We start from the raw sequence: 25,712 nt of genomic DNA, 5'->3' as shown, positions 1-25,712 counted from the left end.
GTAATACCATGTAATACTTAGTACCATGACTAGTAGTACTAACATGTACTATGTAGTACCATGACTAGTAGTACTAACATGTACTATGTAGTACCATGACTAGTAGTATTACCATGTAATACTTAGTACCATGACTAGTAGTACTAACATGTACTATGTAGTACCATGACTAGTAGTACTAACATGTACTATGTAGTACCATGACTAGTAGTACTACCATGTAGTACCCAGACTATATATCCATGTACATAAATGGCAATGTAGTACCATGACTAGTAGTACTACCATGCACTATGTAGTACCATGACTAGTAGTACTACCATGTACTTTGTAGTTTCTTGACTAGTATAATTATCATGTAGTGCCCAGACTATATATCCATGTAAATATATGGCTATGTAGTACCATGACTAGTAGTACTACCATGTAGTGCCCAGACTATATATCCATGTAAATATATGGCTATGAGTACCATGATAATACTAATAGTTTAGGTAGTTTAGTAGAAACCTCTTCTAGGCTACTACTAATACTATACTTATACTGTGGTATCACCATAGTATTACCATGACTAGTAGTATTGCCATGTAGTACCCAGAGTATGTAAATATATATATATTCATGTAAATATATAGATAAATACATCTATATTTATAAATATATGGTCATATATGGATCAATATATGGTTATACAGTGGGGCAAAAGAGTATTTAGTCAGCCACCAATTGTGCAAGTTCTCCCACTTAAAAAGATGAGAGAGGCCTGTAATTTTCATCATAGCTACACTGTCTGTGAGATCCAGAAATCTTGCTTGTTTGTAGGTAACCAAATACTTATTTTCCACCATAATTTGCAAATAAATTCATTAAAAATCCTACAATGTGATTTGCTGTATTTTTTTTTCTCATTTTGTCTGTCATAGTTGAAGTGTACCTATGATGAAAATTACAGGCCTCTCTCATCTTTTTAAGTGGGAGAACTTGCACAATTTTTTGTAATTTTTTTTTATTTAACCTTTATTTAACTTGGCAAGTCAGTTAAGAACACATTCTTATTTTCAATGACGGCCTAGGAACAGTGGGTTAACTGCCAGTTCAGGGGCAGAACGACAGATTTTTACTTTTTTGCCCCACTGTATACATAGTTAAATATGGATAAATATATGGTTGTATATGGATAAATATATGGTTATATATGGATAAATATATGGTTATATATGGATAAATATGTGGTTATATATGGATAAATATATGGTTATATACCTGTATATAGTTAAATATGGATAAATATATGGTCATATATGGATCAATATATGGTTATATATGGATAAATATATGGTCATATATGGATAAATATATGGTTATATATGGATAAATATATGGATATGTATGACTAAATATATGGCTCTGGTAGTACCATGCTAATACTAACAATAATACTAATATTGTAGTATTACCATGTACTATATAGTACCATTTTAATAGCAGTACTAATACTGTGGTAGTAATGTACTGTAGTGCTGTGTGGTAGCTGCTGCGGTGACTCTTTTTCAACTCTCTCTCTCTCTCTCTCTCTCTCTCTCTCTCTCTCTCTGTGTGTCTGTTTCAGATGCCCTCTTATTTCTTCTCCAAGGCAAGACATCCCTCTCTCCTTCCCTCCCTCCTTTTCCCTCCCCCTATCCCTCTCTCCTTCCCTCCCTCCTTTACCCTCCCCCTATCCCTCTCTCCTTCCCTCCCTCCTTTACCCTCCCCCTATCCCTCTCTCCTTCCCTCCCTCCTTTACCCTCCCCCTATCCCTCTCTCCTTCCCTCCCTCCTTTACCCTATCCCTATCCCTCTCTCCTTCCCTCCCTCCTTTACCCTCCCCCTATCCCTCTCTCCTTCCCTCCCTCCTTTACCCTATCCCTCTCTCCTTCCCTCCCTCCTTTACCCTCCCCCTATCCCTCTCTCCTTCCCTCCCTCCTTTACCCTCCCCCTATCCCTCTCTCCTTCCCTCCCTCCTTTACCCTCCCCCTATCCCTCTCTCCTTCCCTCCCTCCTTTACCCTCCCCCTATCCCTCTCTCCTTCCCTCCCTCCTTTACCCTCCCCCTATCCCTCTCTCCTTCCCTCCCTCCTTTACCCTCCCCCTATCCCTCTCTCCTTCCCTCCCTCCTTTTCCCTCCCCCTATCCCTCTCTCCTTCCCTCCCTCCTTTACCCTCCCCCTATCCCTCTCTCCTTCCCTCCCTCCTTTACCCTCCCCCTATCCCTCTCTCCTTCCCTCCCTCCTTTACCCTATCCCTATCCCTCTCTCCTTCCCTCCCTCCTTTTCCCTCCCCCTATCCCTCTCTCCTTCCCTCCCTCCTTTACCCTCCCCCTATCCCTCTCTCCTTCCCTCCCTCAATTACCCTCCCCCTATCCCTCTCTCCTTCCCTCCCTCCTTTACCCTCCCCCTATCCCTCTCTCCTTCCCTCCCTCCTTTACCCTCCCCCTATCCCTCTCTCCTTCCCTCCCTCCTTTACCCTCCCCCTATCCCTCTCTCCTTCCCTCCCTCCTTTACCCTCCCCCTATCCCTCTCTCCTTCCCTCCCTCCTTTACCCTATCCCTATCCCTCTCTCCTTCCCTCCCTCCTTTACCCTCCCCCTATCCCTCTCTCCTTCCCTCCCTCCTTTACCCTCCCCCTATCCCTCTCTCCTTCCCTCCCTCCTTTACCCTCCCCCTATCCCTCTCTCCTTCCCTCCCTCCTTTACCCTATCCCTCTCTCCTTCCCTCCCTCCTTTACCCTCCCCCTATCCCTCTCTCCTTCCCTCCCTCCTTTACCCTCCCCCTATCCCTCTCTCCTTCCCTCCCTCCTTTACCCTATCCCTCTCTCCTTCCCTCCCTCCTTTACCCTCCCCCTATCCCTCTCTCCTTCCCTCCCTCCTTTTCCCTCCCCCTATCCCTCTCTCCTTCCCTCCCTCCTTTTCCCTCCCCCTATCCCTCTCTCCTTCCCTCCCTCCTTTACCCTATCCCTCTCTCCTTCCCTCCCTCCTTTACCTTCCCCCTATCCCTCTCTCCTTCCCTCCCTCCTTTTCCCTCCCCCTATCCCTCTCTCCTTCCCTCCCTCCTTTACCCTCCCCCTATCCCTCTCTCCTTCCCTTCCTCCTTTACCCTCCCCCTATCCCTCTCTCCTTCCCTCCCTCCTTTTCCCTCCCCCTATCCCTCTCTCCTTCCCTCCCTCCTTTACCCTCCCCCTATCCCTCTCTCCTTCCCTCCCTCCTTTTCCCTCCCCCTATCCCTCTCTCCTTCCCTCCCTCCTTTACCCTCCCCATATCCCTCTCCCTCCCTCCTTTACCCTCCCCCTATCCCTCTCCCTCCCTCCTTTACCCTCCCCCTATCCCTCTCCCTCCCTCCTTTACCCTCCCAATATCCCTCTCCCTCCCTCCTTTACCCTCCCCCTATCCCTCTCCCTCCCTCCTTTACCCTCCCCCTATCCCTCTCCCTTTACTCTCTTACTTCATCTCTGCAACCTCTGCTCACGTGGTTTTCTGATCACACAATATATTATTTTCTGCCTGGTTTTTAAAACACACTGAGAATGACTGAAATGCTCCTCTAAAAAAAACACTTTTGGAGACTCAACAAAATGCACGTTGTCCGTTAGTTCACGTTGTCCGTTAGTTCACGTTGTCCGTTAGTTCACGTTGTCCGTTAGTTCACGTTGTACGTTAGTTCACGTTGCATGTTGTTGTGTGTTGTGTTCTTTGGATCTCGTTCAAGGTTGGGGTCGAGATACAGGAGATGTCCAGGGGGTGTCTTGTCTCTCCCTACAGAAACAGGAGATAGACTAGTGTCCTGTCCAGGGGGTGTCCTGTACATCAAGCTGTCTCACTAGAGAAACAGGAGATAGACTAGTGTCCTGTCCAGGGGGTGTCCTGTACGTCAAGCTGTCTCACTACAGAAACAGGAGATAGACTAGTGTCCTGTACATCAAGCTGTCTCACTATGTGAAGCTGTCTCAGCCCTGTGGAAAGCAGTACAGTATAATGAGGTATTATAATCTCAGCGTTTCAGGGAAAGAGAACAGTTAATTACAGAGTAGCAATGGCCAGAAACACCAGAATCCAGTCTGGACGAGTGGAATGCAGAGCAGGCCTCCCCACTGGCTTTGATGTGAAACTGGATGGATCAGCTCATCCTCATCGTTTGGTTTGGCCTGACTCTGCTATGGGCTCTCCGGGGGATTTCTGTGATTTTGTTCCCTTAGCTCCCTGTGGTTTCTGAGGCTGGAAAAGAACTACAAATCTGTCTGCTTGTTATGTGGAATTTGATGTGGTGCAGGGCTAAAGCATGCTGGGGTTTGGTGTTTGCATATTTGTAGAGGTTAGCACAACATCCTGTGACCACTTATAGCTAGTTCAGTATCTGATAGATAACTTAGAATAACACCTGTCTGTCTCTCACACACTGTACCTACACACACACACACTCTCTCTCTCCGTCTCTCTCTCTCTCATATTCTCTCTCTCTCTCTCTCTCTCTCTCTCTCTCTCTCTCTCTCTCTCTCTCTCTTCTCTCATTATCTCTCCCTCTCTTCTCTCATTATCTCTCTCTCTCTCATTATCTCTCTCTCTCCTATCTCTTCTCTCATTATCTCTGTCTCTCTCTCTCTCACACACATTCTCTCTCTCGCTCTCTCATATTCTCTGTAAAAAACACACACATTCTCATACACATTCGGTCTCTCTTTCATTCTCTGTTTCTCTCTCTCTCTCTTTTGTTCTCAGTCTTTTTACCCCCTCCGCCCCCCTCTGACGTTGTCTCTCTGTCTCTGCAGGTAAAATGTGATCAGTACTGGCCTACCAGAGGAACAGAGACATATGGGCTGATACAGGTTACTCTGCTGGACACTGTAGAGCTGGCTACATACTCTGTTAGGACCTTCGCTCTCTACAAGGTGTGTGTGGGGGGGGGTTGTGTGTGTGTGTGTGGGGGGGGTGTGTGTGTGTGTGTGTGTGTGTGTGTGTGTGTGTGTGTGTGTGTGTGTGTGTGTGTGTGTGTGTGTGTGTGTGAGAGAGAGAGACACAGAGAGACAGACAGACGGACGTGTGTTTTATGTGTATACTTTTTGTGTAACCTCCTCTCCTCTCTCTCCTCTCCTCTCCTCTCCTCTCCTCTCCTCTCCTCTCCTCTCCTCTCCTCTCCTCTCCTCTCCTCTCCCCTCCCCTCCCATCCTCTCCTCTCCTCTCCCTGGTCCTTTCTCTCCTCTCTCTCTCCTCTCTCCCCTCCCCTCTCATCTTCTCCTCACCTCTCCTCTCCTCTCCTCTCCCTGGTCCTTTCTCTCCTCTCCTCTCCTCTCCTCTCCTCTCCTCTCCTCTCCTCTCCTCTCCTCTCCTCTCCTCTCCTCTCCTCTCCTCTCCTCTCCTCTCCTCTCCTCTCCCCCCCCACTCCCCTCCTCTCCTCTCCCCTCCCCTCCTCTCCTCTCCTCTCCCCTCCTCCAGAGTGGCTCCAATGAGAAGCGTGAGATTCGTCAGTTCCAGTTTACAGCCTGGCCGGACCACGGGGTCCCCGAACACCCCACCCCCTTCCTGGCCTTCCTACGACGGGTCAAGGCCTGCAACCCTCCAGACGCAGGACCCATGGTCGTACACTGCAGGTGCCACCTTTCTTCTTCTTCTCTTCTTCTTTACAGCTTCTGTTACTTGAAGTTTCCTGTTTCCTGGGACGAGGAATATTTTTCGGGAATTTTCAAGTCCCTCCGTCGATTCCCATTTTTTTTTTTTGAAGCTGGGCTGAAGCCCGTCTGGGTATGCTTTCTTCCCATTGATCTGTTACAGTCTGTTTGACCTTCGTTCACCTATAGGTCAACACTGGAGGCTTAGTCAGAAACACAGTGCAGAAATATGGATCAGTTGAAGACGATTCTGTTTTGTACAGTGATTCATTGGTATATTGGAAGGTGCCGGAAACAGAAAGTAGAGTGGCTCTGATTTACCTGGAACGCCGAGCAGAAAAACCCCTTTATAATAAATCATTATCATGACTCTGGTATAGTGATGTAGAACAGTAGAGTACATGACTCTGGTATAGTGATGTAGAACAGTAGAGTACATGACTCTGGTATAGTGATGTAGAACAGTAGAGTACATGACTCTGGTATAGTGATGTAGAACAGTAGAGTACATGACTCTGGTATAGTGATGTAGAACAGTAGAGTACATGACTCTGGTATAGTGATGTAGAACAGTAGAGTACATGACTCTGGTGTAGTGATGTAGAACAGTAGAGTACATGACTCTGGTATAGTGATGTAGAACAGTAGAGTACATGACTCTGGTATAGTGGTGTAGAACAGTAGAGTACATGACTCTGATATAGTGATGTAGAACAATAGAGTACATGACTCTGGTATAGTGATGTAGAGTACATGACTCTGGTATAGTGATGTAGAACAGTAGAGTACATGACTCTGGTATAGTGATGTAGAACAGTAGAGTACATGACTCTGGTATAGTGATGTAGAACAGTAGAGTACATGACTCTGGTATAGTGATGTAGAACAGTAGAGTACATGACTCTGGTATAGTGATGTAGAACAGTAGAGTACATGACTCTGGTATAGTGATGTAGAACAGTAGAGTACATGACTCTGGTATAGTGATGTAGAGTACATGACTCTGGTATAGTGATGTAGAACAGTAGAGTACATGACTCTGGTATAGTGATGTAGAGTACATGACTCTGGTATAGTGATGTAGAGTACATGACTCTGGTAAAGTGATGTAGAACAGTAGAGTACATGACTCAGGTATAGTGATGTAGAACAGTAGAGTACATGACTCTGGTATAGTAACGTAGAACAGTAGAGTACATGACTCTGGTATAGTGATGTAGAACAGTAGAGTACATGACTCTGGTATAGTGATGTAGAGTACATGACTTGGGTATAGTGATGTAGAACAGTAGAGTACATGACTTGGGTATAGTGATGTAGAACAGTAGAGTACATGACTCTGGTATAGTGATGTAGAACAGTAGAGTACATGACTCTGGTATAGTGATGTAGAACAGTAGAGTACATGACTCTGGTATAGTGATGTAGAACAGTAGAGTACATGACTCTGGTATAGTGATGTAGAACAGTAGAGTACATGACTCTGGTATAGTGATGTAGAACAGTAGAGTACATGACTCTGGTATAGTGATGTAGAACAGTAGAGTACATGACTCTGGTATAGTGATGTAGAACAGTAGAGTACATGACTCTGGTGTAGTGATGTAGAACAGTAGAGTACATGACTCTGGTATAGTGATGTAGAACAGTAGAGTACATGACTCTGGTATAGTGGTGTAGAACAGTAGAGTACATGACTCTGATATAGTGATGTAGAACAGTAGAGTACATGACTCTGGTATAGTGATGTAGAACAGTAGAGTACATGACTCTGGTGTAGTGATGTAGAACAGTAGAGTACATGACTCTGGTATAGTGATGTAGAACAGTAGAGTACATGACTCTGGTATAGTGGTGTAGAACAGTAGAGTACATGACTCTGATATAGTGATGTAGAACAATAGAGTACATGACTCTGGTATAGTGATGTAGAGTACATGACTCTGGTATAGTGATGTAGAACAGTAGAGTACATGACTCTGGTATAGTGATGTAGAACAGTAGAGTACATGACTCTGGTATAGTGATGTAGAACAGTAGAGTACATGACTCTGGTATAGTGATGTAGAACAGTAGAGTACATGACTCTGGTATAGTGATGTAGAACAGTAGAGTACATGACTCTGGTATAGTGATGTAGAACAGTAGAGTACATGACTCTGGTATAGTGATGTAGAACAGTAGAGTACATGACTCTGGTATAGTGATGTAGAACAGTAGAGTACATGACTCTGGTATAGTGATGTAGAACAGTAGAGTACATGACTCTGGTATAGTGATGTAGAACAGTAGAGTACATGACTCTGGTATAGTGATGTAGAACAGTAGAGTACATGACTCTGGTGTAGTGATGTAGAACAGTAGAGTACATGACTCTGGTATAGTGATGTAGAACAGTAGAGTACATGACTCTGGTATAGTGGTGTAGAACAGTAGAGTACATGACTCTGATATAGTGATGTAGAACAGTAGAGTACATGACTCTGGTATAGTGATGTAGAACAGTAGAGTACATGACTCTGGTGTAGTGATGTAGAACAGTAGAGTACATGACTCTGGTATAGTGATGTAGAACAGTAGAGTACATGACTCTGGTATAGTGGTGTAGAACAGTAGAGTACATGACTCTGATATAGTGATGTAGAACAATAGAGTACATGACTCTGGTATAGTGATGTAGAGTACATGACTCTGGTATAGTGATGTAGAACAGTAGAGTACATGACTCTGGTATAGTGATGTAGAACAGTAGAGTACATGACTCTGGTATAGTGATGTAGAACAGTAGAGTACATGACTCTGGTATAGTGATGTAGAACAGTAGAGTACATGACTCTGGTATAGTGATGTAGAACAGTAGAGTACATGACTCTGGTATAGTGATGTAGAACAGTAGAGTACATGACTCTGGTATAGTGATGTAGAGTACATGACTCTGGTATAGTGATGTAGAACAGTAGAGTACATGACTCTGGTATAGTGATGTAGAGTACATGACTCTGGTATAGTGATGTAGAGTACATGACTCTGGTAAAGTGATGTAGAACAGTAGAGTACATGACTCAGGTATAGTGATGTAGAACAGTAGAGTACATGACTCTGGTATAGTAACGTAGAACAGTAGAGTACATGACTCTGGTATAGTGATGTAGAACAGTAGAGTACATGACTCTGGTATAGTGATGTAGAGTACATGACTTGGGTATAGTGATGTAGAACAGTAGAGTACATGACTCTGGTATAGTGATGTAGAACAGTAGAGTACATGACTCTGGTATAGTAACGTAGAACAGTAGAGTACATGACTCTGGTATAGTGATGTAGAGTACATGACTCTGGTATAGTGATGTAGAGTACATGACTCTGGTAAAGTGATGTAGAACAGTAGAGTACATGACTCTGGTATAGTGATGTAGAACAGTAGAGTACATGACTCTGGTATAGTGATGTAGAGTACATGACTCTGGTATAGTGATGTAGAACAGTAGAGTACATGACTCTGGTATAGTGATGTAGAGTACATGACTCTGGTATAGTAACGTAGAACAGTAGAGTACATGACTCTGGTATAGTGATGTAGAACAGTAGAGTACATGACTCTGGTATAGTGATGTAGAGTACATGACTTGGGTATAGTGATGTAGAACAGTAGAGTACATGACTCTGGTATAGTGATGTAGAACAGTAGAGTACATGACTCTGGTATAGTGATGTAGAACAGTAGAGTACATGACTCTGGTATAGTGATGTAGAACAGTAGAGTACATGACTCTGGTATAGTGATGTAGAGTACATGACTCTGGTATAGTAACGTAGAACAGTAGAGTACATGACTCTGGTATAGTGATGTAGAACAGTAGAGTACATGACTCTGGTATAGTGATGTAGAGTACATGACTTGGGTATAGTGATGTAGAACAGTAGAGTACATGACTCTGGTATAGTGATGTAGAACAGTAGAGTACATGACTCTGGTATAGTGATGTAGAACAGTAGAGTACATGACTCTGTTATAGTGACGTAGAACAGTAGAGTACATGACTCTGGTATAGTGATGTAGAACAGTAGAGTACATGACTCTGGTATAGTGATGTAGAGTACATGACTCTGGTATAGTGATGTAGAGTACATGACTCTGGTAAAGTGATGTAGAACAGTAGAGTACATGACTCTGGTATAGTGATGTAGAACAGTAGAGTACATGACTCTGGTATAGTAACGTAGAACAGTAGAGTACATGACTCTGGTATAGTGATGTAGAACAGTAGAGTACATGACTCTGGTATAGTGATGTAGAGTACATGACTTGGGTATAGTGATGTAGAACAGTAGAGTACATGACTCTGGTATAGTGATGTAGAACAGTAGAGTACATGACTCTGGTATAGTAACGTAGAACAGTAGAGTACATGACTCTGGTATAGTGATGTAGAGTACATGACTCTGGTATAGTGATGTAGAGTACATGACTCTGGTAAAGTGATGTAGAACAGTAGAGTACATGACTCTGGTATAGTGATGTAGAACAGTAGAGTACATGACTCTGGTATAGTGATGTAGAGTACATGACTTGGGTATAGTGATGTAGAACAGTAGAGTACATGACTCTGGTATAGTGATGTAGAACAGTAGAGTACATGACTCTGGTATAGTGATGTAGAGTACATGACTCTGGTATAGTAACGTAGAACAGTAGAGTACATGACTCTGGTATAGTGATGTAGAGTACATGACTTGGGTATAGTGATGTAGAACAGTAGAGTACATGACTCTGGTATAGTGATGTAGAACAGTAGAGTACATGACTCTGGTATAGTGATGTAGAACAGTAGAGTACATGACTCTGGTATAGTGATGTAGAACAGTAGAGTACATGACTCTGTTATAGTGACGTAGAACAGTAGAGTACATGACTCTGGTATAGTGATGTAGAACAGTAGAGTACATGACTCTGGTATAGTGATGTAGAACAGTAGAGTACATGACTCTGGTATAGTGATGTAGAACAGTAGAGTACATGACTCTGGTATAGTGATGTAGAACAGTAGAGTACATGACTCTGGTATAGTGGTGTAGAACAGTAGAGTACATGACTCTGGTATAGTGATGTAGAACAGTAGAGTACATGACTCTGGTATAGTGATGTAGAACAGTAGAGTACATGACTCTGGTATAGTGATGTAGAACAGTAGAGTACATGACTCTGGTATAGTGATGTAGAACAGTAGAGTACATGACTCTGGTATAGTGATGTAGTGTACATGACTCTGGTATAGTGATGTAGAACAGTAGAGTACATGACTCTGGTATAGTGATGTAGAACAGTAGAGTACATGACTCTGGTATAGTGATGTAGAACAGTAGAGTACATGACTCTGGTATAGTGATGTAGAGTACATGACTCTGGTATAGTGATGTAGAGTACATGACTCTGGTATAGTGACGTTGAACAGTAGAGTACATGACTCTGGTATAGTGATGTAGAACAGTAGAGTACATGACTCTGGTATAGTGATGTAGAACAGTAGAGTACATGACTCTGGTATAGTGATGTAGAACAGTAGAGTACATGACTCTGGTATAGTGATGTAGAACAGTAGAGTACATGACTCTGGTATAGTGATGTAGAACAGTAGAGTACATGACTCTGGTATAGTGATGTAGAACAGTAGAGTACATGACTCTGGTATAGTGATGTAGAACAGTAGAGTACATGACTCTGGTGTAGTGATCTAGAACAGTAGAGTACATGACTCTGGTATAGTAATAGACTAGTCTGTTCGTTCAACAGGCCTCTCTGTTAGTCTCTAGACAATGCCTTGTGATTGGTCAACACACAATCCACAGCTAGGCTGTAATTATCACATTCACCGTCCGTTCCCGTCTCTAGACAATGCCTTGTGATTGGTCGACACACAATCCACAGCTAGGCTATAATTATCACATGTTTTTAATTATAATTATAACCATGAATCCTCTGTGTCTAAATTATAGACCTTCTCCTGGTATGGTAATCAGAATGATTTGATTTCTTTCTGAACAGACGGCAGGAATTCTGTAACGTTGACACATGTACTTCACTGCTGGAGAGATGAGAGGTTAGAATCATCTCTATTAGAGACAGAGAGACAGAGAAACAGACAGACAGAGATGAGAGGTTAGGGTCATCTCTATTAGAGACAGAGAGACAGAGAGATAGACAGACAGAGATGAGAGGTTAGGGTCATCTCTATTAGAGACAGAGAGACAGACAGACAGAGATGAGAGGTTAGGGTCATCTCTATTAGAGACAGACAGACAGAGATGAGAGGTTAGGGTCATCTCTATTAGAGACAGAGAGACAGACAGACAGAGATGAGAGGTTAGGGTCATCTCTATTAGAGACAGAGAGACAGACAGACAGACAGACAGACAGACAGACAGACAGACAGACAGTCAGACAGGCAGGCAGTCAGGCAGGCAGGCAGACAGACAGACAGACATTGAGAGGTACCGGATCCTGGTAAATGGGTTCCGAGAGGCTCAAATGAAGCGGTGGTTTTGTAGAACACTGGTTCTGTAGAACACTGGTTCTGTAGAACACTGGTTTTGTAGAACACTGGTTCTGTAGAACACTGGTTTTGTAGAACACTGGTTCTGTAGAACACTGGTTTTGTAGAACACTGGTTCTGTAGAACACTGGTTCTGTAGAACACTGGTTTTGTAGAACACTGGTTCTGTAGAACACCGTCTCTGCACACATCAATCCAGGTTTCAGTGATTTCATTTTCCAAAGACCAAATCTCCTGCCTTTGTTCACCACTGGCCAAGTTCATGACAGCAGTGTAAACAACAACATACAGTAATACCCAGGAAACCCAGAGAAGGACTGAGGTATGGGTCACCTTCAGTTCTGTCAACTCAAATTCCATTCAAACTATGGAAATCATATATATATACTATATATATATATGAATCTCCTGAGCTTAAATGAGATTGACCTTTAACCCAGACAGAAACTCCCAACACTTCTCATTGGCTAAACAAGCTGCATCCCTCCATAACAATATTGGTTTACGACGATCAACGAGATATTTTACAGTTTACTATGTACTCTCTAAGCTACACACACACACACACACACACACACACACACACACACACACACACACACACACTCACACTCACACGCACGCACGCACACACACACACACACATATTTGGGTTCAGGAGTTGACAGTCCCAGTGCGTTGTCTAAACGGTATGCTGTGCTTTACGAACCCTGTCATTAGAATGCTGGCCTGGCTCCCACTGTGGAATGAAATAGACATGGAGAATACTTATCTTCCTCTTACTCAGGAGGGAGGGAGGGGAGGGAGGGAGGGAGGGAGGGAGGGAGGGAGGGAGGGAGGGGGGGCTGGCCTGGCTCCCACTGTGGAATGAAATAGACATGGAGAATACTTATCTTCCTCTTACTCAGGAGGGAGGGAGGGAGGGAGGGGGGGAGGGAGGGTGGAGGGAGGGAGGGGGGGAGGGGGGGCTGGCCTGGCTCCCACTGTGGAATGAAATAGACATGGAGAATACTTATCTTCCTCTTACTCAGGAGGGAGGGAGGGAGGGAGGGAGGGGAGGGAGGGGAGGGAGGGAGGGTGCTGGCCTGGCTCCCACTGTGGAATGAAATAGACATGGAGAATACTTATCTTCCTCTTACTCAGGAGGGGAGGGAGGGAGGGAGGGAGGGGGGGAGGGAGGGAGGGTGCTGGCCTGGCTCCCACTGTGGAATGGAATAGACATGGAGAATACTTATCTTCCTCTTACTCAGGAGGGGAGGGAGGGAGGGAGGGAGGGAGGGAGGGAGGGAGGGAGGGAGGGGGGGAGGGAGGGAGGGGGGAGGGAGGGAGGGTGCTGGCCTGGCTCCCACTGTGGAATGGAATAGACATGGAGAATACTTATCTTCCTCTTACTCAGGAGGGGAGGGAGGGAGGGAGGGAGGGGGGAGGGAGGGAGGGAGGGAGGGGGGAGGGAGGGTGCTGGCCTGGCTCCCACTGTGGAATGGAATAGACATGGAGAATACTTATCTTCCTCTTACTCAGGAGGGGAGGGAGGGGGGAGGGAGGGGGGAGGGGGGAGGGAGGGAGGGAGGGAGGGAGGGAGGGTGCTGGCCTGGCTCCCACTGTGGAATGAAATAGACATGGAGAATACTTATCTTCCTCTTACTCAGGAGGGAGGGAGGGAGGGAGGGAGGGAGGGAGGGAGGGGGGAGGGAGGGAGGGAGGGAGGGGGGAGGGAGGGAGGGAGGGAGGGAGGGAGGGAGGGAGGGAGGGAGGGAGGGAGGGAGGGAGGGAGGGAGGGAGGGAGGGAGGGGGGGAGGGAGGGAGGGGGGGCTGGCCTGGCTCCCACTGTGGAATGAAATAGACATGGAGAATACTTATCTTCCTCTTACTCAGGAGGGGAGGGAGGGAGGGTGGAGGGAGGGGGGAGGGAGGGAGGGAGGGAGGGAGGGAGGGAGGGTGTGTGTGTGTGTGTAACCAGGAAGCTGCCAGTGAGATGGAGTGTGTAACAGGAAGGGGGGGAGGGAGGGAGGGAGGGAGGGAGGGAGGGAGGGAGGGAGGGAGGGAGGGAGGGAGGGAGGGAGGGAGGGAGGGAGGGAGGGAGGGGGGAGGGAGGGGGGAGGGAGGGAGGGAGGGAGGGGGGGAGGGAGGGAGGGAGGGGGGGAGGGAGGGAGGGGGGGCTGGCCTGGCTCCCACTGTGGAATGAAATAGACATGGAGAATACTTATCTTCCTCTTACTCAGGAGGGGAGGGAGGGAGGGTGGAGGGAGGGGGGAGGGAGGGAGGGTGTGAGGGAGGGAGGGAGGGAGGGAGGGTGTGTGTGTGTGTGTAACCAGGAAGCTGCCAGTGAGATGGAGTGTGTAACAGGATTATAGGTGAATTAAAGTAGCTTATTTACAGTAACAATAGTCAGTCTCTCTCTCTCTCTCTCGCTCTCTCTCTGTCTCTCTCTCTCTTTGTGACTCTCTCTCTGTCTCTCAATTCAGTTCAAGGGGCTTTATTGACATGGGAAACATGTGTTAACATTGCCAAAACAAGTGAGGTACATAATATACAAAATTGAAATAAACAATACAAATGAACAGTAAACATTACACATACAGAAGTTTCAAAACAATAAAGACATTACAAATGTTATATAATGTTTATATACAGTGTTGTAACAATGTACAAATGGTTAAAGTACACAAGATAAAATAAATAAGCATAAATATGGGTTGTATTTACAATGGTGTGTGTTCTTCACTAGTTGCCCTTTTCTTGTGGCAACAGGTCACACATCTTGCTGCTGTGATGTCACACTGTGGAATTTCACCCAGTAGATATGGGAGTTTATCAAAATTGGATTTGTTTTTGAATTCTTTGTTGATCTGTGTAATCTGAGGGAAATATGTCTCTCTAATATGGTCATACATTGGACAGGAGGTCAGGAAGTGCAGCTCAGTTTCCACCTCATTTTGTGGGCAGTGAGCACATAGCCTGTCTTCTCTTGAGAGCCATGTCAGCCTACGGCGGCCTTTCTCAATAGCAAGGCTATGCTCACTGAGTCTTTACATAGTCAAAGAGCATAGTCAAAATCTCTCTCTCTCTCTCTCTCTCTCTCTCTCTCTCTCTCTTCTCTCTCTCTCTCTCTCTCTCTCTCTCTTTCTCTCTCTCTTTCTCTCTCTTTTCTCTCTCTCTCTCTTTCTCTCTCTTTCTCTCTTTCTCTCTGTCTCTCTCCCTCTTCCATAAGCCAGGTTTATAGGAGAGGAGGGAAAGTGTGTGTGTTGGACCAGCCAGGCTAGAGTGTCTGTCTGTATCAACACAGCATAACAGTAATGAGTATGTTTACATACACACTAATATTAAACTGATAATGGCAGTAGGTTGATTATACAATAGACCATGTAAACATCTTACATCAGCGTAAACAAGGTCATAACCACAGTAAGTATAGGCCTGGTTTTTAAATGACTAGGACATGTAAACATCTTACATCAGCGTAAACAAGGTCATAACCACAGTAAGTATGGGCCTGGTTTTTAAATGATTAGGACATGTAAACATCTTAAATCAGCGTAAACAAGGTCATAACCACAGTAAGTATGGGCCTTGTTTTTAAATGACTAGGACATGTAAACATCTTACATCAGCGTAAACAAGGTCATAACCACAGTAAGTATAGGCCTGGTTTTTAAATGATTAGGACATGTAAACATCTTAAATCAGCGTAAACAAGGTCATAACCACAGTAAGTATAGGCCTGGTTTTTAAATGATTAGGACATGTAAACATCTTAAATCAGCGTAAACAAGGTCATAACCACAGTAAGTATAGGCCTGGTTTTTAAATGATTAGGACATGTAAACATCCTAAATTCCAGAGGTGTATTTGATCTGAACATGTGCCAGCATCAGCCGAGCGAGTTCAGAACAACTTTAGATATCCATCTTAGAAATAGTTCACACAAATAAAGTTTACGTCCAAACTCAGAATCAAATATCACAAATAAACTGTAGGTGGTCCTCTTGTCCAGGTGGGGGAGGGCAGTGTGGAGAGATATTGAGATTGTGTCATCTGTGGATCTGCTGGGGAGGTATGCAAATTGGAGTGGGTCTAGGGTTTCTAGTGTTTCTGGAGATGACGTGTGCCATAACCAGCCTCTCAAAGCACTTCCTGATTTACAGATGTGAGGGCTACAGGGTGGGAGTCACTGTGGCATGAAGCCTTGGAGTTATTAGGAACAGGAATGATCCTGGTGATCTTTAAACAGGTTGATCTACACATGCTCTGACAGACTGGGACAAGGAGAGGTTGATCTACACATGCTCTGACAGACTGGGACAAGGAGAGGTTGATCTGCACATGCTCTGACAGACTGGGACAAGGAGAGGTTGATCTGCACATGCTCTGACAGACTGGGACAAGGAGAGGTTGATCTACACATGCTCTGACAGACTGGGACAAGGAGAGGTTGATCTGCACATGCTCTGACAGACTGCGACAAGGAGAGGTTGATCTGCACATGCTCTGACAGACTGGGACAAGGAGAGGTTGATCTGCACATGCTCTGACAGACTGGGACAAGGAGAGGTTGATCTGCACATGCTCTGACAGACTGGGACAAGGAGAGGTTGATCTACACATGCTCTGACAGACTGGGACAAGGAGAGGTTGATCTGCACATGCTCTGACAGACTGGGACAAGGAGAGGTTGATCTGCACATGCTCTGACAGACTGGGACAAGGAGAGGTTGATCTGCACATGCTCTGACAGACTGCGACAAGGAGAGGTTGATCTGCACATGCTCTGACAGACTGGGACAAGGAGAGGTTGATCTGCACATGCTCTGACAGACTGGGACAAGGAGAGGTTGATCTGCACATGCTCTGACAGACTGGGACAAGGAGAGGTTGATCTACACATGCTCTGACAGACTGGGACAAGGAGAGGTTGATCTGCACATGCTCTGACAGACTGGGACAAGGAGAGGTTGATCTGCACATGCTCTGACAGACTGGGACAAGGAGAGGTTGATCTGCACATGCTCTGACAGACTGGGACAAGGAGAGGTTGATCTGCACATGCTCTGACAGACTGGGACAAGGAGAGGTTGATCTGCACATGCTCTGACAGACTGGGACAAGGAGAGGTTGATCTGCACATGCTCTGACAGACTGCGACAAGGAGAGGTTGATCTACACATGCTCTGACAGACTGGGACAAGGAGAGGTTGATCTGCACATGCTCTGACAGACTGCGACAAGGAGAGGTTGATCTACACATGCTCTGACAGACTGCGACAAGGAGAGGTTGATCTGCACATGCTCTGACAGACTGGGACAAGGAGAAGTTGATCTGCACATGCTCTGACAGACTGGGACAAGGAGAGGTTGATCTGCACATGCTCTGAGAACGCGCCCTGGAATACAGTCCAGTCTTGCGAGCGTTGACCTTGCTCACGTCCGGATTCAGAGAGAGAGATCACCCAGTCTTCTGGTTCGGTGGGGGAGGGGGGGAGGGGGGGCTGGGGGCGGCATGTCATGCCAAATAGTGTCCCCCTCTACGTCACAATCGGATTCTATGAGTTCTAACTTCTGTTGCTAGGGCTGTTGCTAGGGATGTTGCTAGAACACTAATAGTTTATGGAATCCCATTGTGAGTAGAGCGGGACACTATTTGGCATGACAGGCCCTCACGCACGGTACGGTGTTGTTGTTGTTGTTGTTGTTGACGAAGCATAAAATGAGTTGAATTTGTCTAGAAAATAGGCATGGTTGGGCAGGTCACAGCTGGGTCTTCCTTTGTAATCTGTAATGGACTGGGTCTTCCTTTGTAATCTGTAATGGACTGTAGTCCCTGTCACATCACAGATGGGTCTTCCTTTGTAATCTGTAATGGACTGTAGTCCCTGTCACATCACAGCTGGGTCTTCCTTTGTAATCTGTAATGGACTGTAGTCCCTGTCACATCACGGCTGGGTCTTCCTTTGTAATCTGTAATGGACTGTAGTCCCTGTCACATCACGGCTGGGTCTTCCTTTGTAATCTGTAATGGACTGTAGTCCCTGTCACATGCCGCGGGCGGCGGAGCCTGTGTACCTCAATCCTATAATGTCCTTTTTGCTCTTTTGATGACTCTGAGGAGGTCGTAGAGGGACTCCGTATGCGTGCGTGCGTGTGTGTGTGTGTGTGTGTGTGTGTGTGTGTGTGTGTGTGTGTGTGTGTGTGTGTGTGTGTGTGTGTGTGTGTGTGTGTGTGTGTGTGTGTGTGTGTGTGTGTGCGTGCGTGCGTGCGTGCGTGCGTGCGTGCGTGCGTGCGTGCGTGCGTGCGTGTCTGGACAGAGAGGATCAAATAGATTCTGTTAAAAGCTAGTTAGTTGCAGGTCAACATGTTGCTGTCACCATTAGCTACACTCTGTAGAAGGACGAGTCCTTATAGCTCCATTTACTTCCAGGTTACCCGTCGTGCCTGTTAGTAGTACTGGGTTACCTTCTCTGGAATGGAGCTTGTTTTAATATGTCATCCTACAGATGATACTGTGATACATCGGCAGGGTAGCCTAGTGGTTAGGGTGTAGAGGCGGCAGGGTAGCCTAGTGGTTAGGGTGTAGAGGCGGCAGGGTAGCCTAGTGGTTAGGGTGTAGAGGTGGCAGGGTAGCCTAGTGGTTAGGGTGTAGAGGCGGCAGGGTAGCCTAGTGGTTAGGGTGTAGAGGCGGCAGGGTAGCCTAGTGGTTAGGGTGTAGAGGCGGCAGGGTAGCCTAGTGGTTAGAGTGTAGAGGTGGCAGGGTAGTCTAGTGGTTAGAGTGTAGAGGTGGCAGGGTAGTCTAGTGGTTAAAGTGTAGAGGCGGCAGGGTAGTCTAGTGGTTACAGTGTAGAAGCGGCAGGGTAGCCTAGTGGTTAGAGTGTAGAGGCGGCAGGGTAGCCTAGTGGTTAGGGTGTAGAGGCGGCAGGGTAGCCTAGTGGTTAGGGTGTAGAGGCGGCAGGGTAACCTAGTGGTTAGGGTGTAGAGGCGGCAGGGTAGCCTAGTGGTTAGGGTGTAGAGGCGGCAGGGTAGCCTAGTGGTTAGGGTGTAGAGGCGGCAGGGTAGCCTAGTGGTTAGGGTGTAGAGGCGGCAGGGTAGCCTAGTGGTTAGGGTGTAGAGGCGGCAGGGTAGCCTAGTGGTTAGGGTGTAGAGGCGGCAGGGTAGCCTAGTGGTTAGGGTGTAGAGGCGGCAGGGTAGCCTAGTGGTTAGGGTGTAGAGGCGGCAGGGTAGCCTAGTGGTTAGGGTGTAGAGGCGGCAGGGTAGCCTAGTGGTTAGGGTGTAGAGGCGGCAGGGTAGCCTAGTGGTTAGGGTGTAGAGGCGGCAGGGTAGCCTAGTGGTTAGGGTGTAGAGGCGGCAGGGTAGCCTAGTGGTTAGGGTGTAGAGGCGGCAGGGTAGCCTAGTGGTTAGGGTGTAGAGGCGGCAGGGTAGCCTAGTGGTTAGAGTGTAGAGGTGGCAGGGTAGTCTAGTGGTTAGAGTGTAGAGGTGGCAGGGTAGTCTAGTGGTTAAAGTGTAGAGGCGGCAGGGTAGTCTAGTGGTTACAGTGTAGAAGCGGCAGGGTAGCCTAGTGGTTAGAGTGTAGAGGCGGCAGGGTAATCTAGTGGTTAGAGTGTAGAGGCGGCAGGGTAGCCTAGTGGTTAGAGTGTAGAGACGGCAGGGTAGCCTAGTGGTTAGAGTGTAGAGGTGGCAGGGTAGTCTAGTGGTTAGAGTGTAGAGGTGGCAGGGTAGTCTAGTGGTTAGAGCGTTGGACTAGTAACCGAAAGGTTGCAAGTTTGAATCGCCGAGCTAACAAGGTACAAATCTGTCGTTCTGCCCCTGAACAAGGCAGTTAACCCACTGTTCCTAGTCCGTCATTGAAAATAACAATTTGTTCTTAACTGACTTGCCTAGTTAAATAACTTTAACTTCTAGAATGATTATCCACCATGTTTCTTGTTCCTCCCCCTCTTTTCTCAGTGCTGGAGTGGGCCGGACTGGTTGTTTCATCGTGATTGACGCCATGGTGGAGCGAATCAAACACGAGAAGACAGTTGACATCTACGGTCACGTGACCCTCATGAGGTAAATGGGATGTTGAATCACTTTGTTTGGGCGGGGGGGGGGGGGGGGGTCTATCATCTAACAAGCGTTCATTTTCAGAACGTTGAACCAATTGCCACTGTAGGAGCAGACATTATATTAATTATGTTATTATATATTTTTTAATAATATTTTTCAGACTCTTTTCAGTAAATGCTAACTAAATGCTAACTGAAACCAGGACTCTGTGATTACCAGTGTTACCAGTAAATGTACCCTGACTGAAACATTCAACTTTTAGGTCCCAGCGGAACTACATGGTGCAGACGGAGGATCAGTACACCTTTATCCACGACGCGCTGCTGGAGGCCGTCGCCTGCGGCAACACCGAGGTTCCGGCGCGGAACCTTCACGCCTACATCCAGAGACTGACCCAGATAGAACCGGCGGAGAACGTCACGGGCACGGAACTGGAGTTCAAGGTGCGTTCTAAAGGTTCTAGGGTTCTGTGGTGCTGTTCTAGGGGGTAAATAAATGTTGTGTCTGTGAGATCCAGGGCCTGCGTACCTCCTTGCCCGGGTTCAAATCAAATATTTATATATTGATCATTTATTTTGACCGAGACGTGCGGCGACAGCAAGAGTCATCAATTTCAGATAAAATGTCAGAGCAAAACAGCACCTCTCTGTCTCAGTATGTGTAGACCATGTATCTGATGCTGTCTGGACAGTGAAACAGCACCTCTCTGTCTCAGTATGTGTAGACCATGTATCTGATGCTGTCTGGACAGTGAAACAGCACCTCTCTGTCTCAGTATGTGTAGACCATGTATCTGATGCTGTCTGGACAGTGAAACAGCGCCACCTCTGTCTCAGTATGTGTAGACCATGTATCTGATGCTGTCTGGACAGTGAAACAGCACCTCTCTGTCTCAGTATGTGTAGACCATGTATCTGATGCTGTCTGGACAGTGAAACAGCACCCCCTCTGTCTCAGTATGTGTAGACCATGTATCTGATGCTGTCTGGACAGTGAAACAGCACCTCTCTGTCTCAGTATGTGTAGACCATGTATCTGATGCTGTCTGGACAGTGAAACAGCACCCCCTCTGTCTCTATACATGTAGACCATGTATCTGATGCTGTCTGGACAGTGAAACAGCACCCCCTCTGTCTCAGTATGTGTAGACCATGTATCTGATGCTGTCTGGACAGTGAAACAGCACCCCCTCTGTCTCAGTATGTGTAGACCATGTATCTGATGCTGTCTCAGTATGTGTAGACCATGTATCTGATGCTGTCTGGACAGTGAAACAGCTCCCCCTCTGTCTCAGTATGTGTAGACCATGTATCTGATGCTGTCTGGACAGTGAAACAGCACCCCCTCTGTCTCAGTATGTGTAGACCATGTATCTGATGCTGTCTCAGTATGTGTAGACCATGTATCTGATGCTGTCTGGACAGTGAAACAGCACCTCTCTGTCTCAGTATGTGTAGACCATGTATCTGATGCTGTGTGGACAGTGAAACAGCGCCCCCTCTGTCTCAGTATGTGTAGACCATGTATCTGATGCTGTCTGGACAGTGAAACAGCACCCCTCTGTCTCAGTATGTGTAGACCATGTATCTGATGCTGTGTGGACAGTGAAACAGCGCCCCCTCTGTCTCAGTGTGTGTAGACCATGTATCTGATGCTGTCTGGACAGTGAAACAGCACCTCTCTGTCTCAGTATGTGTAGACAATGTATCTGATGCTGTCTGGACAGTGAAACAGCGCCCCCTCTGTCTCAGTATGTGTAGACCATGAATCTGAGACTGTGTGGACAGTGAAACAGCGCCCCCTCTGTCTCAGTATCTGTAGACCATGTATCTGATGCTGTCTGAACAGTGAAACAGCGCCCCCTCTGTCTCAGTACGTGTAGACCATGTATCTGATGCTGTGTGGTCAGTGAAACAGCGCCCCCTCTGTCTCAGTACGTGTAGACCATGTATCTGATGCTGTCTGAACAGTGAAACAGCGCCCCCTCTGTCTCAGTACGTGTAGACCATGTATCTGATGCTGTCTGGACAGTGAAACAGCACCTCTCTCTCTCAGTATGTGTAGACCATGTATCTGATGCTGTCTGGACAGTGAAACAGCACCCCCTCTGTCTCTATACATGTAGACCATGTATCTGATGCTGTCTGGACAGTGAAACAGCACCCCCTCTGTCTCAGTATGTGTAGACCATGTATCTGATGCTGTCTGGACAGTGAAACAGCACCCCCTCTGTCTCAGTATGTGTAGACCATGTATCTGATGCTGTCTCAGTATGTGTAGACCATGTATCTGATGCTGTCTGGACAGTGAAACAGCTCCCCCTCTGTCTCAGTATGTGTAGACCATGTATCTGATGCTGTCTGGACAGTGAAACAGCACCTCTCTGTCTCAGTATGTGTAGACCATGTATCTGATGCTGTCTGGACAGTGAAACAGCGCCCCCTCTGTCTCAGTATGTGTAGACCATGTATCTGATGCTGTCTGGACAGTGAAACAGCACCCCTCTGTCTCAGTATGTGTAGACCATGTATCTGATGCTGTGTGGACAGTGAAACAGCGCCCCCTCTGTCTCAGTGTGTGTAGACCATGTATCTGATGCTGTCTGGACAGTGAAACAGCACCTCTCTGTCTCAGTATGTGTAGACCATGTATCTGATGCTGTCTGGACAGTGAAACAGCGCCCCCTCTGTCTCAGTATGTGTAGACCATGTATCTGATGCTGTGTGGACAGTGAAACAGCGCCCCCTCTGTCTCAGTGTGTGTAGACCATGTATCTGATGCTGTCTGGACAGTGAAACAGCACCTCTCTGTCTCAGTATGTGTAGACCATGTATCTGATGCTGTCTGGACAGTGAAACAGCGCCCCCTCTGTCTCAGTATGTGTAGACCATGTATCTGAGACTGTGTGGACAGTGAAACAGCGCCCCCTCTGTCTCAGTATCTGTAGACCATGTATCTGATGCAGTCTGAACAGTGAAACAGCGCCCCCTCTGTCTCAGTACGTGTAGACCATGTATCTGATGCTGTGTGGTCAGTGAAACAGCGCCCCCTCTGTCTCAGTACGTGTAGACCATGTATCTGATGCTGTCTGAACAGTGAAACAGGAGAAGGGAAGTGTGGGCCTTCGCACTGGCCAACCGCTATGGAGGGGGAGGGCAGATGACATAGGGTGTTACAATATGTAATGCTATGTCACATTATATCACGAGATATGACATGCGAGGAGAAGGGAAGTGTGGGCCTTCACACTGGTCAAGCACTATGAAGGGGAGGGTGGTGACATAGGGTGTTATAATGTGACATAGCTACACATCATGTAATAATGTGACATAGAATGACACAGCAGAACAGAACAGACTTAATATTTAAGCTTGACAATAGCATTGGCTAGATGCTGTGGCACGCGATATGTCATGACATAGTGTGTTATAACAAGATAAGATATGGCTTAACAATTCATAAGAAAACATCACATGACATAATGAATTATATCATGACATAGTAGAACAGAGTATGACCGCTATACAGTTCAGTTTGCACAGAGTCTAACAAATAGGAGAGAGGGAAGAAGAGAGGGGGAGGAGGAGGAAGAGAGGGGGAGGGTGGAGGAGGAGGAAGAGAGGGGGAGGAGGAGGAAGAGAGGGGGAGGGTGGAGGAGGAGGAAGAGAAGGGGAGGAGGAGGAAGAGAGGGGGAGGAGAAGAGAAGAGAGGGGGAGGAGGAGGAAGGGGGGAAGAAGAGAAGAGAGGGGGAGGAGAAGAGAGGAGAAGAGAAGTGGGAGAGGAAACCACAGGCCCCCTGGCTGTCTCGACACACACATGTGAACCAGAGTTTATCTGGGTTCTAGGGTTCTGTGGTGCTGTTCTAGGGGGTAAATAAATGTTGTGTCTGTGAGATCCAGGGCCTGCGTACCTCCTTGCCCGGGTTCAAATCAAATATTTATATATTGATCATTTATTTTGACCGAGACGTGCGGCGACAGCAAGAGTCATCAATTTCAGATAAAATGTCAGAGCAAAACAGCACCTCTCTGTCTCAGTATGTGTAGACCATGTATCTGATGCTGTCTGGACAGTGAAACAGCACCTCTCTGTCTCAGTATGTGTAGACCATGTATCTGATGCTGTCTGGACAGTGAAACAGCACCTCTCTGTCTCAGTATGTGTAGACCATGTATCTGATGCTGTCTGGACAGTGAAACAGCGCCACCTCTGTCTCAGTATGTGTAGACCATGTATCTGATGCTGTCTGGACAGTGAAACAGCACCTCTCTGTCTCAGTATGTGTAGACCATGTATCTGATGCTGTCTGGACAGTGAAACAGCACCCCCTCTGTCTCAGTATGTGTAGACCATGTATCTGATGCTGTCTGGACAGTGAAACAGCACCTCTCTGTCTCAGTATGTGTAGACCATGTATCTGATGCTGTCTGGACAGTGAAACAGCACCCCCTCTGTCTCTATACATGTAGACCATGTATATGATGCTGTCTGGACAGTGAAACAGCACCCCCTCTGTCTCAGTATGTGTAGACCATGTATCTGATGCTGTCTGGACAGTGAAACAGCACCCCCTCTGTCTCAGTATGTGTAGACCATGTATCTGATGCTGTCTCAGTATGTGTAGACCATGTATCTGATGCTGTCTGGACAGTGAAACAGCTCCCCCTCTGTCTCAGTATGTGTAGACCATGTATCTGATGCTGTCTCAGTATGTGTAGACCATGTATCTGATGCTGTCTGGACAGTGAAACAGCACCTCTCTGTCTCAGTATGTGTAGACCATGTATCTGATGCTGTCTGGACAGTGAAACAGCGCCCCCTCTGTCTCAGTATGTGTAGACCATGTATCTGATGCTGTCTGGACAGTGAAACAGCACCCCTCTGTCTCAGTATGTGTAGACCATGTATCTGATGCTGTGTGGACAGTGAAACAGCGCCCCCTCTGTCTCAGTCTGTGTAGACCATGTATCTGATGCTGTCTGGACAGTGAAACAGCACCTCTCTGTCTCAGTATGTGTAGACCATGTATCTGATGCTGTCTGGACAGTGAAACAGCGCCCCCTCTGTCTCAGTATGTGTAGACCATGTATCTGAGACTGTGTGGACAGTGAAACAGCGCCCCCTCTGTCTCAGTATCTGTAGACCATGTATCTGATGCTGTCTGAACAGTGAAACAGCGCCCCCTCTGTCTCAGTACGTGTAGACCATGTATCTGATGCTGTGTGGTCAGTGAAACAGCGCCCCCTCTGTCTCAGTACGTGTAGACCATGTATCTGATGCTGTCTGAACAGTGAAACAGCGCCCCCTCTGTCTCAGTACGTGTAGACCATGTATCTGATGCTGTCTGGACAGTGAAACAGCACCTCTCTGTCTCAGTATGTGTAGACCATGTATCTGATGCTGTCTGGACAGTGAAACAGCACCCCCTCTGTCTCTATACTTGTAGACCATGTATCTGATGCTGTCTGGACAGTGAAACAGCACCCCCTCTGTC

The 25,712-nt window shown here is 46.7% G+C and overlaps 1 protein-coding gene across 1 annotated transcript in view; it reads left to right on the top strand.

Annotated features, from left to right (window-relative positions):
* LOC139419150 (receptor-type tyrosine-protein phosphatase delta-like) overlaps positions 1-25,712 on the top strand; it is a 228,172-nt gene that overhangs the window by 171,871 nt on the left and 30,589 nt on the right. The window contains exons 31-34 of the mRNA XM_071169124.1: positions 4,794-4,913; positions 5,458-5,612; positions 20,117-20,221; positions 20,481-20,661. Coding sequence (XP_071025225.1) covers positions 4,794-4,913; positions 5,458-5,612; positions 20,117-20,221; positions 20,481-20,661 — 561 coding nt within the window. The remainder of the gene's footprint in view (positions 1-4,793; positions 4,914-5,457; positions 5,613-20,116; positions 20,222-20,480; positions 20,662-25,712) is intronic.

Source organism: Oncorhynchus clarkii, chromosome 10 (genome assembly GCF_045791955.1).
Source record: "Oncorhynchus clarkii lewisi isolate Uvic-CL-2024 chromosome 10, UVic_Ocla_1.0, whole genome shotgun sequence".
NCBI classification, from domain to species: domain Eukaryota; kingdom Metazoa; phylum Chordata; class Actinopteri; order Salmoniformes; family Salmonidae; genus Oncorhynchus; species Oncorhynchus clarkii.
The sequence above is the reverse complement of the archived record's forward strand: the minus strand, read 5'-3'. Positions and strand labels throughout refer to the sequence as shown.